The sequence below is a fragment of the Salmo salar genome, chromosome 12 (assembly GCF_965601325.2).
Source record: "Salmo salar chromosome 12, fSalSal1, whole genome shotgun sequence".
Lineage (NCBI taxonomy): Eukaryota > Metazoa > Chordata > Actinopteri > Salmoniformes > Salmonidae > Salmo > Salmo salar.
The window spans coordinates 93,843,925-93,863,926 of NC_138302.1; the positions used below are offsets into that span (position 1 = coordinate 93,843,925).

A 20,002-nucleotide genomic window follows, 5' to 3' on the forward strand; every position below is an offset into this window, starting at 1 on the left:
AAAAGTATAGCTGAAAACTCTCTTGGCAAATAGTGTGGTCTACAGTTTATCATAAGAAACTGAACTTCAGGCGAGCAAAATCTAGAGACTTCCTTAGATTTCGTGCACCAGCTGTTGTTTACAAAGTGTGCTGTTCTATCTAGCCAGTGCAGCGTATATCCCGCTGGCTGAATATCCATGTCATCGTTCAGCCACGATTCCGTGAAACATAAGATGTTACAGTTTTTGATGTCCCATTGGTAGGATATTCGCGATCGTACCTCATCTAATGTATTGTCCAATGATTGTACGTTGGCAAGTGATATTGACGGTAACAGCAGCTTTCCCACTCGCCTTCTGCGGATCCTTACGAGGCACCCCGCTCTGTGTCCTCTGTACCTGCATCTCTTTCTCTTGCCAATGACGGGGATGTTGACCATGTGGGGTGTTCGAAGTATGTCCTGTGCATTCAGGAGGATGTTCCCTAAGCAATATATAGGTCATTGTGATAACAGTTAGAAGCTCAGGTACTGCTGGGATTCATACCCAGGGTCTCCTGTTTACGAGACATGTGCTTTCACCAGCTAACCCACAGTTCCCAACACATCTGCAATGCAGTTTGGCAAGCCCGCTCTTTGAAGGAGGTGGATGGCAGTTGGCTCAAACGTGTCAATTGCAATCTATGAAACTTGAAGAGTAATGTGGAAGTAATGTGGAAGTATAAGATGGTCCTTCGAAATGCCACAAATAAAAACGTTTTTATCGTTTTTGCCTATTTTCCATGTGTCCTATCTGTGCTTTGAATTCAAAACAGTTAACACAAACTAAGCTAGCAGTGTTATTAAAAGTTCAATAGAAAAATGTTTTCAGAATGTTATTTAATTACCTTCGAATAACCTATAATTTCTGTTCTCAGAATGTTAATAAAACCTCCCAGGAAAACTTTTAGAGAACCAAAAAATATATTTCTCAGAATCTCCTTGGATTCTGTTCCCAGAACAGGCTACATTTGTATTTCCGTTGTCAGAATGTTTAAAAAACGTTAAATTTTAACCGTCAGGAAACTTTATGGCTACGTTCCCAGAACCAATGGGAAACCAAAATCATATATTCCCACAACTTCCAAGGAACCAAATGTGCTAGCTGGGTAAGGTTTCTTACATTCATTGTCCTTCAAATCTCTACAACCCATCCCTATTTTTCATGAATTAAACAACATTTATTAATATCTGAAATATCTTAAACTTCCACATTAATCTTTAAGTTTCATAGAGCGCACTTGTGTTTAATTTTCCAAACATATAGCCTACAGATCAATGAAAGGTACATAATGATAGGTTCCTAGACAAATTGCACAATTCTAAGCATCAGAGTAAGCTACTGTTGTATGCAAATTTATTTTCTAGCCACGGGCATGCTGCATATCACTAAACAACAATAAATTGTTGATGTGGTTCTGCCAATTGATTCAATTTATTGCTTTTTAAAATAGTTCAATGTTGACTACAGACTTGGGTTCAAATACATGTGCATTTGAGTATCTGGTATTTTCAAATACACAGCCCAAAACAAATACTTTTGAGTATTTTAATGGTTATTTGTCAAAACGAAATACTCTACCAAATTGTGTTTGAGAGTATTTTCAAATACTTATTACAAACACTATTTTCAAATACCTGGGTTAAATGCATGGGAGTGTATTTGAGTCAGTGTATTTGAGTATTTTCAAATACTTTCCACGTGTATTTCCAAATACATTCAATATATTCAACTACTACTTTTCAAATAAAATATTTCTGAATACTTACTTCAAATGTATGTGAAAGTAATTGAGATATTTTAAATAGTATTTGAACCCAGGTCTGGTTGCCTATATAGTGTTTTAACTGGAAAACTACTGAAGGCCCACCTGTAAGAAGAAAACACATTTGAAAATTTACAAAACCAGGGGCCATATGCACAAAGCATCTCAGAAAAGGTCCTAGGAATCCTGTTAAAACCTGTTTTTAGACAAAAAAAACTCCCAACTCAGAGTAGGATGGTGTTAAGACACTGCTCAGACAAACTCTGAGCCAGGAGTAAAATCAACTCATAAAAGTTTATCTCAGCTGGTAATCACGCCAGCTGTGAACTCTATTGCACGCTTCAGACAACCACGGTGAAAAACAAATAATAGTTTTTGCCTGACATGATCACTTTGCCTACTCTTAATTCTTGCCTAATATGTTATCAGTCATGTTTATTTATTTTGACCAATTCTGATGGTTTTTAAAAGCTGAATTTTTACAAAATTATTGTTATATCAACACACTCCACTCCCTTTTAACAACTCTAAATCGTTTTGGCACTGTAGCTAACGCATCAAGTCCCTTGCCGATAATGATGCAGACAATGTTCGAAAGGTCTTTTGATCGAACATATTCAAAGAGATAAAGCCCTAGCCATCCGTTTGTATGACAGATATGTGATAACCATGTTTCCATACTGGGCGTTATTGTAAAGGCCTGTACGTTTTGTACAAAACGCTGCCATAGATTTTTCAAGTAAGCTGTTCTTGGTTTATGACAGTGCGCCACACAGTGCAATCTGGTTTTTGTTGAATCACCTGCAACTGGACACTGAAATTTTCTAACACAGTTTTTTTTTCACCGAATCGAGAATGAAGAAAGTTTTGCCAAGAACATCTTGGTTGAAAAATCTATAGTGGCTTTTTGTGTAGGGCTTTCCTGTACTGCCCAGTATGGAAACGAAGTCATCACATATCTGGTGTACAAACTGGTAGCTACATAAACCCTAGATGCCTTCAATTGCCAATTTACAGGCATGCCCAATTTAGGCATACTTTTTAACAATGTGCCCCAAAGGTATAACTTGAAATATGAAATAACATGATGTAGATAATTAAAGATTAAAGTACATTTTTTTGCCTAGTGCTTTGAAGAATTTAGGCATATCATGTGAAATAGGCCTTGTGAAGTCATTGTCAAATAAGCAAGAGATACTGTTGTATGTAGGTCTAGATTATTTATGGGTTGATCATATAGAAATATCAATACATTATTTTATGGATTGATCATATAGACAGGAGTAAAATCAACTCATAAAAGTTTATCTCAGCTGGTAATCACAACATTTTGAGATAGTGCAAAGGAAAGACAGTGATGACGCTCATTAACGTTGCTGCAAATGATGGGAAATAACCAAGTGTTACTTTTTTAACAACACAAAAGCAATTCCATGTGGCGCAGGAACCACTGACTCGCTACCCTTTTCTATTATTCAGACACCTGCTGGTAACTCTTAACTGGTTAGGACAGCTCATGAGGTACCCTACATTTCTGTCAACTAGGTGGGACTCTAATGACTAAAGAGGATTCATGCATAGCTTTTATTTTTACCAATAAGAGTAGGAGTAAAATGTCTCTATTAGAATTTCCGACCAATTTTCTACTGAGACGCTTTGTGGATACGGGCCCGAAATGTACATACAGTATTATTTCACAAAAGCTCGTAATAACACAAGTTCTTGAAAACACAGGTCTGAAACACCAGAATGTAACATATTGATTAATTAATTACATAAAAGTATATATTGCATTACCTTTACGGTATGTACCCTTTTAGGGTATGGTTTTGTTATTAAAATGAAACTTCTTTATCCAGTATATATACCAGCATATATAGTACTGACAAGGAACTAAATAAATACTTTTTTGTTCTTATATCAGTTTGAATTTCATTTAAGAGTACATAATATTTAGTTTGTTTTTGATTTGCAATGCCCGATAACTGGTCAATGTCTCAGGATCACCTCCAAAGCTGTATCCAAATCCACCAGATGATGCTGAGCCAAATATTATTAGATCTACCTGGCTTGAACAACCACTGCCTAAACCCAGTGATGCAAAAGTGGACAACCATATCAGGTTCAGACTATATGACCATGTCTTTCGGTCCCTTCAGTATGGGAGGTTGCTTTATATATTGAGTTTAGTCAGTCAGTCGGTCGGTCTGCCAGCTATCAGAGGACTCAGTCAGAGCCCCTGCATAGTCACTCTCTGACACCTACAGAAACAGTTTACAGTATACTCCTAGTGGTGGAGACTGAGGTGGATCCTGGGAAACGGAGTCCTACAAGCTGTTTTTTTCAGTGGCAGCAGTGGCAGCAGTGGCAGCGGAGCTGGTGGTGCCGGAGCATTCTGCAGTCTCTGTGCTGCGGGGGAAGTAGACGGTGGTCTTGTGTTCTTCGTAGGTGTCGATGTGTTTGAGGTGCACCACCATGTGCAGCGCGTAGGCCAGGACCAGGAGAAGGATTAGAGAGGTGATCAGACCCATGAGGATAGCTGGGGTGAAGAACGTAGCGCAATCGCTGGCTGAGCCAAACTTGTTGGACAGCACATTGAACGATTGTATCTGTCGATCAAAGAGAAATATAAAGGTGAGATGTTAGAGTAAAGTAAACAATGCAACAAAGTAGAGCTGTAACAAAATCAGTATTGCAATATCTTTTCCATGGCAAAAATGAAAACATAAAGCAGACAAAAGTTTTTGGTCCTTAAAAAACATGCTATATGTAAAATATTGTATGCTATACCTTGAAAAATAAATAATTGTGACTCTGGATGACAACATAATGATGTTTGTTTCCAACATTAGGGCTGTTTTCCTAAAGAAGTGAAGCCGCTTCGTGTGTTGTTTTGTTGCCAAGACACTAAAGATTATCGCAATACTGGTATCGTCCCTGCTCTACAACAAAGATTACATTTATTTCAACAGGGAAGTCATATTGAGACTAAAGTCTCTTTTGCAAATGAGCCCAGTACAATACGAAAACAAACACATCAATAGGCAATTATAGATAAACATAAATATACACAATATTCACATGAAATACACATTAAGATACAAAACACAGTCAATTAAAACAAACACTTTCCTCATTATAAAATCCTCTGTCACCTGTCTGAATTGCCCTAGGCACACCAAAGCATCCAACCGAAATGTATTTTGGAGATTTTTTAAAACATAGAGTGCAAGGAAGTTAAATGTAAATCTAAACAGTGAAGGTAAGTAAGTTGGAAGCTTGTGCAGCAGGGCTTTGTAAACAAAAAGAGTGTAATGATGTGATCTACGTGACTTCAAAAAGGTCCAGCCAACCTTTTGGTAAAGAATGCAGTCTCCCGTGATCAAGAGGACTCGTTCGATTATAGAACCATCCGATGAGCCAATCTTACGAGAATTTGAAAACAACATGTATTTAAGCACAAGTTTTATATCAGTAAGGGCTTCCTGTACACTTGGATAATCAGACTATAGCCTTGTCACAGCCAGGTCAGCAGTAGGGGAAATTGCATACATAATATTATCACCTGCATATAGATTCAATTTAAACATTTTAACAGATTGATCAATAGCATTTATATAAATAGCGAAAAGAGCAGGTTCTAGTATCGACCCCTGTGGCACACCTTTACGTACTTCAACAAATTCAGACTTAACCTCATCTATCACGATGGCCTGTGTTCTGTCACTAAGATAATCATGAAACCATGAGCAGGCGTCAGAGCCCAGGCCAATCGAGGACAACTTGTTCAATAAAATAGCATGATCAACAGTATCAAACGCTTTTGAAAGATCCACAAACAAGGCAGCACAATTCATTTTAGCATCTAAAGCATTGACAATATCATTAACAACTAATGTGGTTCCTGTGACAGTGCTATGCCCTGGCCTAAACCCAGATTGATTTATATTCATAATACTATGCTCAGATAAAAAAAGAGTGAAGTTGCTTATTTACCAAAGATTTGAGAATCTTAGACAGACATGGAGGTCTGGAGATTGGATGATAATTATCAAGATCACTACCATCTCTGCCCTTTTGGAGTGGCAGCATTGTTTTCCATACTTTTGGAATTTTTCCTGATAACAATGTTAGATTTAAGATATAGGTTATTGAGCCAGCAATGAGGGGAGCAGCTCACTTGAGCAGATCCAGTGTCATTTGGTCAGCCCCTGTGCATTTCTTGGTATCTATAACAAGAAATCCTTTTGACAAATCTGACCATGACTCCATCTTGTTGCTCCCCTCCTAAAGGCAGAAACTAAAACAGGAAGCGCCCGTGCTTAGGTCTATCCAACGCTGGTCTGACCAATCGGATTCCACGCTTCAAGATTACTTCAATCACGTGGACTGGGATATGTTTCGGGTAACCTCAGATAATAACATTGACGTATACACTGACTCGGTGAGCGAGTTTATAAGGAAGTGTGTAGGAGATGTTGTACCCACTGTGACTATTAAAACCTTCCCTAACCAGAAACCGTGGATTGATGGCAGCATTCATGCAAAACTGAAAGCACGTACCACCGCATTTAATCATGGCAAGGCGAATGAAAATATGGCCGAACTACAAACAGTGTAGTTATTCCCTCCGTAAGGCAATCAAACAAGCAAAGTGTCAGTATAGAGACAAAGTGGAGTCGCAATTCAATGGCTCAAACATGAGACGTATGTGGCAGAGTCTACAGACAATCACAGATTATGTCACGTCCTGACCAGCAGGTGGAGTAGGTGTATAAGTTTTGGTCAGGGCATGGCAGAAGAAGTTGTGTTTTCTATGTTCTGTCTTGGTTGGGTGTTTCTATGTAGAGTTAATTGGGGTGGACTTCCAATTGAAGGCAGCTGTGTGGTGTTGCCTTTGATTGGAAGTCCTATATTAGTTGGGTGTGTTTGTGGGGAATTGTTTGTGAGCACTGCTTGTTGAGCCTGCCACACTGTTGTTAGTCGTGAGTACTGTTTATTGTTTTGTTTTTTCTGTGGATGCTTTACGTATTTTTTTCATTAAAAGAATGAGTATCCATATACCCGCTGCATTTTGGTCTTCCCTTCAACACTACGACGAATTTCGTGACAGATTACAAAAAGAAAACCAGCCCCGTCGCGGACATTGACATCTTGCTTCCAGACAAATTAAACAACTTACTTTGCGCGCTTTGATGAAAATACAGTGCCACCGACGCAGCCCGCTACCAAAGACTGTGGGCTCTCCTTCTCGTGGCCGACGTGAGTAAAACATTTAAACGTGTTAACCCTCGCAAGGCTGCCGGCCCAGACGGCATCCCTAGCCGCGTCCTCAGAGCATGCGCAGACCAGCTGGCTGGTGTGTTTACGGACATATTCAATCAATCCCAGTACGCTGTCCCCACATGCTTCAAGATGGCCACCATTGTTCCTGTTCCCAAGAAAGCTAAGGTAACTGAACTAAATGACTATCGCCCCGTAGCACTCACTTCTGTCATCACGAAGTGCTTTGAGAGACTAGTCAAGGATCATATCACCTCCACCGTACCTGTCACTCTAGACCCACTTCAATTTGCTTACCGCCTAAATAGGTCCACAGACGATGCAATCGCCATCACACTGCACACTGCCCTATCCCATCTGGACAAGAGGAATACATATGTATGAATGCTGTTCATTGACTACAGCTCAGCATTCAACACCATAGTACCCTCCAAACTCATCAAGCTTGAGACCCTGGGTCTCGACCCCGCCCTGTGCAACTGGGTCCTGGACTTCCTAACGGGCCACCCCCAGGTGGTGAAGGGAGGAAACAACATCTCCCCCCTCTGATCCTCAACACTGGGGCCCCACAAGGGTGGGTTCTCAGCCCCCTCCTGTACTCCCTGTTCACCCACGACTGCGTGGCCATTCACGCCTCCAACTCAATCATCGACTTTGCAGACGACACAACAGTGGTAGGCTTGACTACCAACAACGACGAGACGGCCTACAGGGAGGAGGTGAGGGCCCTCGGAGTGTGGTGTCAGGAAAATAACCTCTCACTCAATGTCAGCAAAACAAAAGAGATGATAGTGGACTTCAGGAAACAGCAAAGGGAGCACCCCCCTATCCACATCGACGGGACAGCAGTGGAGAAGGTGGAAAGTTTTAAGTTCCTCTGTGTACATATCACAGACAAACTGAAATGGTCCACACACACAGACAGTGTGGTGAAGAAGGTTATCCTCAACCTCAGGAGGCTGAAAAAATGTGGCTTGTCACCGAAAACCCTCACTAACTTTTACAGGTGCACAATTGAGAGCATCCTGTCGGGCTGTATCACCGCCTGGTATGACAACTGCACCGCCCACAACCGCAAGGCTCTCCAGAGGGTGGTGTGGTCTGCACAACGCATCACCGGGGACAAACTACCTGCCCTTCAGGACACCTACAACACCCGATGTCACAGGAAGGCAAAAAAGATCATCAAGGACAAAAACCACCCGAGCCACTGCCTGTTCACCCCACTTCCATCCAGAAGGCAAGGTCAGTACAGGTGCATCAAAGCTGGGACAGAGGGATTGAAAAACAGCTTCTATATCAAGGCCATCAGATTGTTAAACAGCCACCACTAGCATAGAGTGGCGGCTGCCTACCTACAGACTTGATATCATTGGCCACTTTAATAAATGGAACACTAGTCACTTTAATAATACCACTTTAAGAATGTTTACATATCTCACATTACTCATCTCATATGGATATAATGTTTACTGTATCCTTCACTATCTCTTCTTTACTATCTATTGCATCTTAGCCACTCTGTCACTGCTCATCCATATATTTTACACTTTATATTCTTATTCCTTTACTAGATTGTGTGTATTGGTTTTGTAGTGGAATTTGTTAGATATTAGGTTTTGTTGTGGAATTGTTAGATACTACCTGTTAGATACTGCTGCACTGTCGGATCTAGAAGCATAAGCAATTTGCTACACTCGCAATAACATCTGCTAACCATGTCTATGTGACCAATAACATTTGATTTGACTTGAAGTACAGAATCAAGGATTTATTTTTCTGTGAATTGCCGAAATGCAATAACTTAACTATCATTTTCTGAGTTAATCTGCAAAATGTCAGAATCAGCGTTAAGCCCAGTCTTAGAGATAGTAGGGCTAGATGCGCTTTGAAAAAGATAACCCTCTGAAATAAAATGACAATTAAATGCATCAATGATGGCATTTTTGTCCGTAATGAGACCAGAATTAATTTGTTGGGGCAGAGAGTAGGAAGTTCAACCCTTTAGAGATTTGACAGTTTTCCAGAATTTAGCCAGATTCCCTTTACAATCGTAAAGAGTGGTTACATAATAATCAGATTTAGCCTTTCTGATTAGTCTTCCACATTGATTCCTCAGTTGACTAAAAGATTGCCAATCTGGGCCTAAGCCTATGTTCCTGGCCTTGACCCAGGCAACATTTCTCTTGTGAATGACTTTGGATAATTCAGGAGTGAAACAGGCATCCGATCTACCTTTACTATCAGAGTTTTGAAGGGGCATGATTATCTACAATAGTATTGAAGACATTTGCAAAAAAGCTTCAAGCTAAATCAGGTTAAGGGATAGCTGAGATACAATCTAAGTCACTAAAATAAAGATTATGAAAAAAAAAAAAAGCTTTTTTAAATGTCCTCTTAGTGATGACACGAGGCTTAGATTTATGCATTCTCATATCTCTGACACAGACAACTGGCCAACGGTCACTAAAATCCAGTGAGAAAACCCCTCTATCAACATATTTATCTGGAGTATTTGTCAAAATAAGATCAATCCGGGTAGATTTCCATGGATGTTTAGGATTGGGCCGTGTAGGCTCAGTTATCAGCTGAGACAGGTTTAGCTCAGAGCAAATATCTTTTAGCGTATCTGACAATATTAGAATCTCCCAAAATGAATAGTTCATATTTACCATACTTAGATAGCAATTCAGATAAATTGTTACGAGAACATGAAGAAGCCGAGAGGGGCGATACACTCCTACTAGTGTCAGCTGGTTATTATGACTAAGGCCCACATTAAGAACAAGACAACCAAAATGCTTAGGGACAGATGTAGCAAGAGATACAAAAATATTTGAATGGTCCTATTCTGTCCCATCTGTAATCATTATAACCAGATAGAGACACATCAGAGTCCAGCACAGAATTATTTCAGAAATTATCAGAAGCCAGAATTTTAAATAAATACATATTTGAAATCAAAGTTCTGGGATTTACATGAACTAAGAGTCAATGAGGGTTACCTGTTGCGGGCCTGCAGTATGATGACAGTGCTGATAATTTATGGTTGTCTCAGCGCAGCACATAAAGGATATGATATTATTTTTTCATCTGGGGGATTTTCCTTTATCATGTAACTCTTTAAGAAACCAAACATTTAATCTTTCTGGGTTCATACACAAACACAATAAAAAAACAATACAATAAATAACAAGGTATTGTTATGGTATAAAAAAAAAAAATTGTGCCCCCTAGATGTATAACTAGGAACTGCCCTGTATTATGCCGAGTTGAATAAAGCCACACTCAAGTTGCAATTCTCTTTACAGATCATTTGTTATTATTTTACCAAAAGGTTTTAACAAACAATACAAGTTATCCAGTTATCCATTACAATTCAACAGGAGTAGCTGCCGGGTTCCAAAAGAACTCTCAGAACATGCTCCCCTATTAAAACGTGCCTTGCCCTCCTGCCATAAAACGATGCCTCCCCGTAAAAACAATGCATGCCAACCTGGAAGTCTGTGAAGGTGATGTGCCAGTTTGCAGAGTTGTCTGTGATGGAGCTGGGTACGAGCAGCGTGTCGTACTTCTGCAGACTGCTGACGTGCTGACAGTGGTAGGAGTGGGTACTAGGAGCGTAAACATCGGTGGCGTTGAACGTTGCCTCGTGGGTCCAGTTGTAGTGGATGTGTACGCTGTCCAGAGTGAACCAGTTCTGCCCTGCCGACTCATAGAATGTGTTGGACATTTGTAGTCTGTTGGAACAGTGCATACATTGATTACACAATTACATTTAAGTAATTTAGCAGATGCTCTTATCAAGAGAGACTTACAGTCAGTGTACAGTACAATAAATAAATATCAAGTATCACAACCAAAATGGACCCGCACAATATACTTCAGACCAAGTGTTTTATTTACCTACATGTGACCTGACCAGGAAAACCATTGGCCAATCTATTATTTGTAAAATGGTCCTTATAGCCTAGCACTGGCTATAAAAATGAATGAAGAGGCAAACCTAATTGCAAGTCCTCTCAAGTCCTCCACATCTCCGAAACGTAGTACAAGCCTGGTGGAAAAATAAGGTTCAATAGTACTATCGAATGAATTAATCAATTAATGACATTTTATTTTTGTGTCAAATTGCCAGTTGGCAACCCATTCCTTATGGGATTAATTGACACATAAACAAACATTACAATAATTCAGTCTGATAATTCAGTGATAATTCTTCCGGTGTTCTCTGTCATTACTTAATCCTTGGAGGATAGCGAGGAAGAGTAATGTATCGGGAAGTGCAGGAGGAATATCTACAGCCGCTAAGCAGACATACGTAGCTTTGTCTTTGCTGCACATAGAGCCTTTGGTGTCCACTGGTGCATCGGGGCCGAAGGCCTTCTCTGTAAGATCCACTAAGGTGCTGTTCCTGAACCTGATAGCAAGCTTCCTGGCCCTAAACAGGATACATGTTTTGCTGTTGTAAACCACGCTCAGAGGAGAGTAAGGAAGAATGCTGGATGTCTGCAGTAGCCTCCGTTTGGTTCTGTGTGGGGAGTCCAGCTGCCACTCATAAGGCTGACGGTGGGAAAGAGAGGATGAAACAGGAAGGGGAGAGAGATAGCGGAAGAGACAGAGGGGAAGACAGAGAAAAGAAGAAAGGGAGAAGGAGGGGTAGAAAGAGATAAGATGGTGGCTCACTGATTGACAAACAACAGTAATCTGAAAAACTATTACAGATTGCTTTTTCATCTCATTGTGGGGTCTACAGTGGGCATTCACTGACCAATAAGACTTTGTGTAAAGGTGTTGTTAGGAATAATCTAATCTATTTATAATTTTATGTTGAAATTAAATCTAATGGTTTATCTCGCTGAGACTAAGCCTTCTGTCTGGGATTTGTTTCAGACGGCTGGGAATAAAAGCTTTTTTCATGAACAACGCCATATTGGATTCCTATAAATGTCAGTCTCTACTGTCTAATCACACACACAGTAGTCTATATCTCCCTTCTCTGAAGTGTGAACTCGTTCACTATTTTCTGCAAATCTGGTGGAGGCATTGGCTAGTGGGAGTTTCCACCATATTTTTTGTACCAGTCATTTCCTTTCAAGTCAGTGAAGTGAAGTGAACAAGTGCACACTTCGGGAGGAAGGAAAGATAATAATTGGGACCTGCAGGACTCTCCTGAGAGGGTCCTCCACTATAAGCGAAGAACTCTCCCCATCGGAAGCAGCACTGTGGCTCTGGGCAGCCAACCCATCTGTATACAAGGAGAAAGAGAGAAATTTTATTAAATAAAATATTTAGAACTTATAAAGCAATTATCAAATTAATATTAACAATGTGTCACTACTACACCAGTGTCACTATTACATAGGTAAATTAACAACTGTGATGTCCTGACCATAGAGAGCTCGTATTTTTCTATGGTAGAATAGGTCAGGGCGTGACTGGAGGGTTTTGTCTAGTTTATTTATTTCTATGTTTGGTTCTAGTTTCTTTTTTCTATGTTGGGGATTTTGTCTAGTTTAAATTTTCTATGTTGTGTTCTAGGTTCTTTTTTCTATGTTGGGGTTTTTGTCTAGTTTACATTTTCTATGTTGTGTTCTAGGTTCCTTTTTCTAGGTTGGGTTTTCGTATGATTCCCAATTAGAGGCAGCTGGTCATCGTTTTCTCTAATTGGGGATCATATTTAAGTTGGGTTTTTTCCCACTAGTGTTTGTGGGAGATTATTTTGAGTTTATGCATGTAGCACCTCTTCGTCATGGTTTGTTGGTTTTAGTTTATTGTCTGTCTTGCATAGTTTCACATAGAAATAAAGATGTGGAATGATACGCACGCTGCGCCTTGGTCTCTTTCATATGACAACAACATACAGTGAAGTGTTACCAGTGAATTTTGTGTATTTTATTTTTTTATACACATGCCATAAAAAAAAAACTCAACATTTACATAATCAATTAACAATAAGGGAAAATAACTCACTGTTTTGAACCCTGATATCTTGGGATGTTGGCCCCGCTGAACTGTAAACATACAAAAGTAAATGATTATTTCAGATGATATAGAAGTAGCCTATAAGGTACTGGATAGTGAACATCAATGTAAATATCCCTTATAGTATTACTAGGACTGTAGATGTAGAGACAATGGTAGATTGACCATAACATCATTAAAATAAATATTTAATATTAATGTCACATGTATAATTTGTACAGTTCTTTATTTAAAATGTAGTTATTTGTTACATTTAAAACCTATCAGTACTACTTATTTTACATTTACATCATTTAGCAGACGCTCTTATCCAGAGCAATTTACAGTAGTGAATACATACATTTCATTTTCATTTCATGCATTTTTTTTTTTTTGTACTGGCCCCCCGTGGGAATCGAACCCACAACCCTGGTGTTGCACACACCATGCTCTACCAACAGAGCCACAGGGAAGGCTTATTTCTCTGAGGTGGATATATAGCATTTTGCTAATAAAACATTATTTTTTTTGTCTCTCTGAAATTAAACCATCAAGTGATAGATTTTAAACATATACATGTCTGTCTTTGAACAATCCGATGCCATGATCAGATAGTGGAACAAACACACCAATCTCTTTCAGAATTTCTTCCCAGATCGTGGTGTCCTTACTGGGAATCAGGGGAGCTAGCAGCCAGACCATGGTATCCTTATTAGGGCTAAGGGGGTTAGCGTAGACTGTCTGCCCACCAGATCTGAGGAAGCTACCTGGACACTGTTGGATTCCTCAGGAACTAAACTGAAATTCCAATGTTCTTCATTTGAATTGGAATTTCAGTTAAGTTCCTGAATTGAAATGGAATTGACTCCAACCCTGACTGACAAACATTAGCAGTGTAATTTTAGCACTAGCCTGTAGTCTGTAAAAAAGAGTCTCGGTACTTTTATATCAATGCAAATTTCAATAATGTACAAAGCACATTTTCTACAGCTTTCGTCTTTGGGTGTCGAGTAGAATTCTCCATTGGACCATTACTAGTCTATTAGAGCAGTGGGTAGTTCGCATCTATAGTTTACCCAGTCATAATCCAATGCAGAGCCTGGCGCTTGCAACTGCAGGATAGTGTGTTTGATTCCCAGGACCACCCGTAAGTAAAATGTATGCAAGCGTGACTAAGTCGCTTTGGATAAAGTGTCTGCTAAATAGTATTTATATTATATTGTGCTTATATTCTGCATGAATCAGAATTCCTTATCTGATTCGTTCCTCACTTCATAAAGCATGAGGGCATAAAGCTTGACCCTGCAGTAAGGCACTGCATTGTGTGTGGCGATTTGTTTAATACTATTGCAGAGAGGCATACTACTGTAATACTATGTTATCTATAACAGGAATAGTTCATATTCAGTGTACCTCAGTGTAAAAGTGTAATTATCTGCCATTTTTATTGAAAGCTCATCTGTAGCTGTATCTCTGTTGGCCTGGTTCAGTGATGTAACAATACATTTGAGAGTTGATGAGGAGTGAGTGCTCTGTCTTGTTCACCAGCAGATGCCATTGTTACGTAATAAAAAGTGACAAAACACTGAGTAATCATTTATCTGAACACAAATGTCAACCTGAATTTGCTACACAGACTCACCAAAACCACTAACCCAAGCAAAAATGTAGCTTTCATTCAAACGACTGAACCGACTGTGATCAACAGGGGATAGAGAAATCCTCTCCTACCTCTGTCCCCACCCTACACATCAGCTTACAAATCCACTCTGTACTCTACCCTGCTGCTGTCATTGACTGGCTGCAACATAGCATGATGTGGACCAGCCATGACATAATAAATATGATCCACTGATCATCTCTCACTCACCTCACAATGCCAGGCATGTCATGTATTCTGTGAGGGTAAGTTTGAAGATAAGGGGGTGCTTTTAGACTTCTTCCTGTGCTCAGCCTAAAGCCTGCACTGCCCTACATGTTGCCACCAATGCCCTTGAGGCAATATGTTGCCAATTACATGAGGGTTTTTTATGAAGTTAAATGTTCCCTGATAGATGAGCCCAAGGTGTTGGGAGACAGGGCGGAGAATAATGACTTTGGTAAACAGGTCAGGGGGGGGGTTGATATTTTCAGTTAAAGATCAAACATGTTAAGCAGTATTGTCCATGTATAGTTTGTTCCTAAATGCACAAAAGACACATTGACAAGTGAAATGAGCCTGAAAAATTGATTTATTGATTGTTTCAGGATTATTGCATTTGGAATGATCCTGACCTCTCAGATCATCAGGTGACTTTGTTTACTGTATTCTATGTTTTCATCACCTGATTAAATTGCATTATAAACTGGGTGGTTCAAGCCCCTAATGCTGGTTGGCTGACTGCCCTGGTATATCAGACCATATACCACGGGTATGACAAAACATGTATTTTTACTGCTCTAATTACGTTGGTAACCAGTTTATAATAGCAATAAGGCACCGAAGGGTTTGTGGTATGTGGCCAATGTACCACGGCTAAGGGCTGTATCCAGGCACTCCGCGTTTCGGCGTGAGCAAGAACACCCCTTAGCCGTGGTATATTGGCCATATACCACACCCCTTCATGTTTATTACTTAAATATCACAATATCACATAGCTACCCTACAGGGAGCATTATAAGCCCCTGCTTTGTATTACAGGGCATGTTTACAGGCATCTAAATTGAAATATCAATAAAATATGATATGAAGAAATGTATAAACAGTACATGCACAATACTGCCTAACATTTTAGCTTAACATCTGATCTTATATTTAGATATAAAGCCCCTGTGCTGTCTATTCAAGAAAGGTTGACTGGAGGCTGCTGGAGCTTAGGCAGCAGCAGCTGGGGCAAGTGTCAGGGTTATGACAAAATGCCACATGCCAAAACAGGATGATTAAGAAGTCAGCAGGGTTCCGAAGGTGGGGGTATTCAAGGCACCAGGATCTACCGGGCAATCTGCTATGTCATATTTCAGTCAAAGTATGGTGGATCCGGCTCTCCCAGACTACTGCATTCATTAAAGTTATACAAAATACAATTCAGGGATATTATATCCATGTTCTTAAAATGAACTGCAATAATCCCATTGTCAATTACTAGAACCAAAATCAATGAATTGCTGTCCAATGGAATACTACAAACAAATACATTAATTTACTATAACAATCTGTACCCTTTTCGTCATAGTTAACATATTCTATTCAATATATTCAACTGTAAAACTAATGAAAATAACCTTTCTGTGTTACAGAAATAACTAAATGTTTTTATGTGATTACTGTTTTTACATTTTGATTATTTGAGTGGCAGCAGTGCCAGACATATTGAGGGGAATTGCGTAGAATAAAATAGAAGACAATTCCTCCATCTAGCATCTTACGGAGCTGTACTCATATAGTGTACTTCTCAGAGGAAGGCTGTCTCTGCAGTATACAGCACACATCATTGGACTCCATCTCATATCTGATGTAGCAGCATTTATCCCTGCCTATTTTTTGTAGTGCATATATGGATTTGCCCTGTAAACTGATGAGAGCAACACCCATGGATTGTCTCTTGTATTTCACTGACAGAGCCCTAGTAGCTACATTTGCATTGCAGATGTGCACACTACAGTATCGTAACCTACAGTAACAGTGCATCACATCTCAAATGTACAAGAGGGAAATCACTATCACAATGGTTACAGATGATACGAGATCATGCTTTTTACAGATTCACAAACGCATTCTAAAACTGTATCTTTCTCCTCATTCCCACGGTCTCCATCACACTATAAAAGACCCTCGTTCTCCCCCATCCATCCATCGTCCTGCCTGACTCCAGCCTAGAGTTGAAATAGCTCCTTTCACACCTACCTTTTTTCCACAACCGCTGGCACTTGATCAAATGACAAAGAGAGCTGCAGAAAAACGACAGAAAATAAATAAAAATACATAAAGAAGTCTTGTTTTGCCATGGAGCCGGCCCGGTGAGACTGCCACAGATGACGACTGCTTCATAACGTTCTTCGATAAGAGCCGAAGCCTGAACCTAATGATGGACACCGGCAGCAGCAAATAGGCATCTAGAGGGAGGGGTAATCATGTGTCACGGTCACACCCACTCAGAACACACGCACACAAAGCCCATGAGCTGTCCTCAACAAAACTGATACAGAAATACACAGATACTTATATGTTAAAGGTCAGTATGCGTGCCGGGATTTTTTTCGATAGGGAAGGCACCCCCATGATTAAATGACCTAGATGCGATGCTATCTCTATTGGAATTAATTTGTAGGATAAACCAGTTATCTGTCCCTCATATCATCCCCAGCTTCCAATTGGCTCATTCATCCCCCCTCCTCTCCTCTGTAACTCCCCAGGTCGTTGCTGTAAATGAGAACGTGTTCTCAGTCAATTTATCTGGCAAATAAGGGTAAAATAAATAATTCGGAAGAAAAAAAATCTCTGCATCCGATACGGTCATGGGTTGATGAAGCAGTATGGAATATGACAAAAGACATGTTAAACCACTAGAATTACATCCTCATTCTCATCAATGGAATATAGCTGTCTGACAATAGAGGAATCCGTTCTGTCTCCTAGACTAGTCTACCCTTCTGTCTGTACTTCAGTAACCCATGAATGATGAGATTGTACAATATGCTTGTAAAGAACAGGCAGGCCCGCACACTGTTGATGCTCCTCAGCAACCAGAGTAAATTAAACAGTAACTTCGTCACCGATTGACACGCCACTAGCGCGCACCGCTGACGAGCCAACCATTTCACACCAGTTGCAGGAGCAGCAGACACTGTATTTCAACCCCCTGTAACTAATTTTATTATGACAACTGACTGGTGTCACCACCCCTTAATTTAAAATAAAAACTATTATCATATCATGAGCATTTGCGATTATATTAGGATGTTTTGCCTTTTTGATTATTTTATTACTATTTAGATGATTACAATATGAATCAGTCCATTGTTAGCCCATGTTTTTTTTTACCCTACTTTTTTATTGTAGCATATTGTACCTAGATTTTCCTCGGTTTGAACTTGGACCCATTTGTATGTATGTAATCCTTTATGACCATATGTACCTCTGTGATGAATTATGATTGACTATGCGCAAAAGTGAGTTGAATTGTTTCCACACCAACCATGCCTCATGTGCTTAACGGTCATGTAAGGTGAAATGTGTATAGTTTGGGATGTGAGCACAGTCTGTTTGACCTGACGAAGAAGATCCGTTTAGATCGAAACGTAGCCAATAAAGCGGGGAATTAGGCTGCTCTGCAAGGGCTGCGGTTTTTGTAGGGCGATGGGTAACGACGTTTAGAGGGCGACTGTTGTCGATGTGTGTAGAAAGTCTCTGATTCACGCCCAGGTTGGGGCGAGGAAAGGGATGAAAGTGCAATACTGTTAGACGGCTGAACGCTGCCTAACACGTCTCCTGATGTACTGGCCTGTCTCCTGGTAGCGCCTCCATGCTCTGGACACTACACTGACAGACACAGCAAACCTTCTTGCCACAGTTCGCATTGATGTGCCATCCTGGATGAGCTACACTACCTGAGCCACTTGTGTGGGTTGTAGACTCCGTCTCATGCTACCACTAGAGTGAAAGCACCACCAGCATTCAAAAGTGACCAAACCATCAGCCAGGAAGCATAGGAACTGAGAAGTGGTCTGTGGTCTCCACCTGCAGAACCACTACTTTATTGGGGGTGTCTTGCTTATTGCCTATAATTTCCACCTGTTGTCTATTCCATTTGCACAACAGCATGTGAAATTTATTGTCAATCAGTGTTGCTTCCTAAGTGGACAGTTTGATTTCACAGAAGTGTGATTGACTTGGAGTTACATTGTGTTGTTTAAGTGTTCCCTTTATTTTTTTGAGCAGTATATTTAGATTTGTTTAACACTTTTTTGTTTACTACATGATTCCATGTGTGTTATTTCATAGTTTTTGATGTCTTCACTATTATTCTACAAGTAGAAAATAGTAAAAATAAAGAAAATACCTTGAATGAGTAGGTGTGTCCAAACTTTTGACTGGTACTGTACATGTATATAATTTAGAAATTGGGTAGTGCATCATCAATTTCTCTTGTCATGTTAGTCATTGCATAACTTAGAGAGATATTTATAACTGGTCAGAAATGTCCAGATCAACTAGCCCATGTCAGCTAACGTTTTTTTTTATTTTGTTTTTTTAGCCCATAGATATTGTTGTAATTGTTTGTCACTCAAATATCACGAATACACATTTGACATGGCAAAATGTATAGAATTGCAAGAAAATGTGCTCTAAAACGGCAACATTTTCTTTGCACCCCATGACAAAATGTGTAGAATTGCATGAAATAAGCTGTACATCTGCAAAATTCTCTCCACCAACAAGAGGGGTGTGAACAGTTTGTGTCATGAACAGTGCTTCTGCCCATAGAAATAGACGATGTTCCCCAAGTGAAAACGTTTGGGAACACTTGGCTCAATTAGATTATTTTACTTGTACTGTATTAATGTCCCTGTGTCACAAGGTGGAAAAGTGACAGGTCCTATGTCTGGGTTGAGCAGGCAGAGTGAAGAAGAGGCAGACAACAAAAAGGGACATTTATTTTCTTAAAGTGGCACTCTGCGGTGGATCTAATAACAAAGGGACGAAAGCGGTGGATCTAATAACAAAGGGACGAAAGCGGTGGATCTAATAACAAAGGGACGAAAGCGCAATACTGTTAGACGGCTGAACGCTGCCTACCTCAAATCATCCCATTGGATTCCTGACATACAGTGCAGTCCAAAATGATTTGAGCAGTGACACATTTTGTTGTTGTTTTGGCTCTGTACTCCAGCACTTTCAAATTATACAATGACTATAAGGTTAAAGTGCAGAGTGTCACCTTACATTTGAGGGTATTTTCATCCATATCGGGTACCGTTTAGAAATTACAGCAC

At 39.9% G+C, this 20,002-nt stretch overlaps 1 protein-coding gene across 1 annotated transcript; it reads right to left on the bottom strand.

The window, feature by feature from the left end:
- Nucleotides 1–1,357: 1,357 nt before the first annotated feature.
- On the bottom strand, nucleotides 1,358–17,245 carry LOC145859556 (V-type proton ATPase subunit S1). The gene is made up of 7 exons (XM_082959451.1): nucleotides 16,914–17,245; nucleotides 13,040–13,080; nucleotides 12,226–12,314; nucleotides 11,388–11,629; nucleotides 11,073–11,123; nucleotides 10,563–10,806; nucleotides 1,358–4,392 (listed from the first exon to the last, which is right to left on the bottom strand). The coding sequence occupies exons 1-7, from the start codon at nucleotides 17,012–17,014 to the stop codon at nucleotides 4,111–4,113; spliced, it is 1,050 nt and encodes a 349-aa protein (XP_082815577.1). The 5' UTR covers nucleotides 17,015–17,245; the 3' UTR covers nucleotides 1,358–4,110.
- Between the last annotated feature and the right edge of the window lie 2,757 nt (nucleotides 17,246–20,002).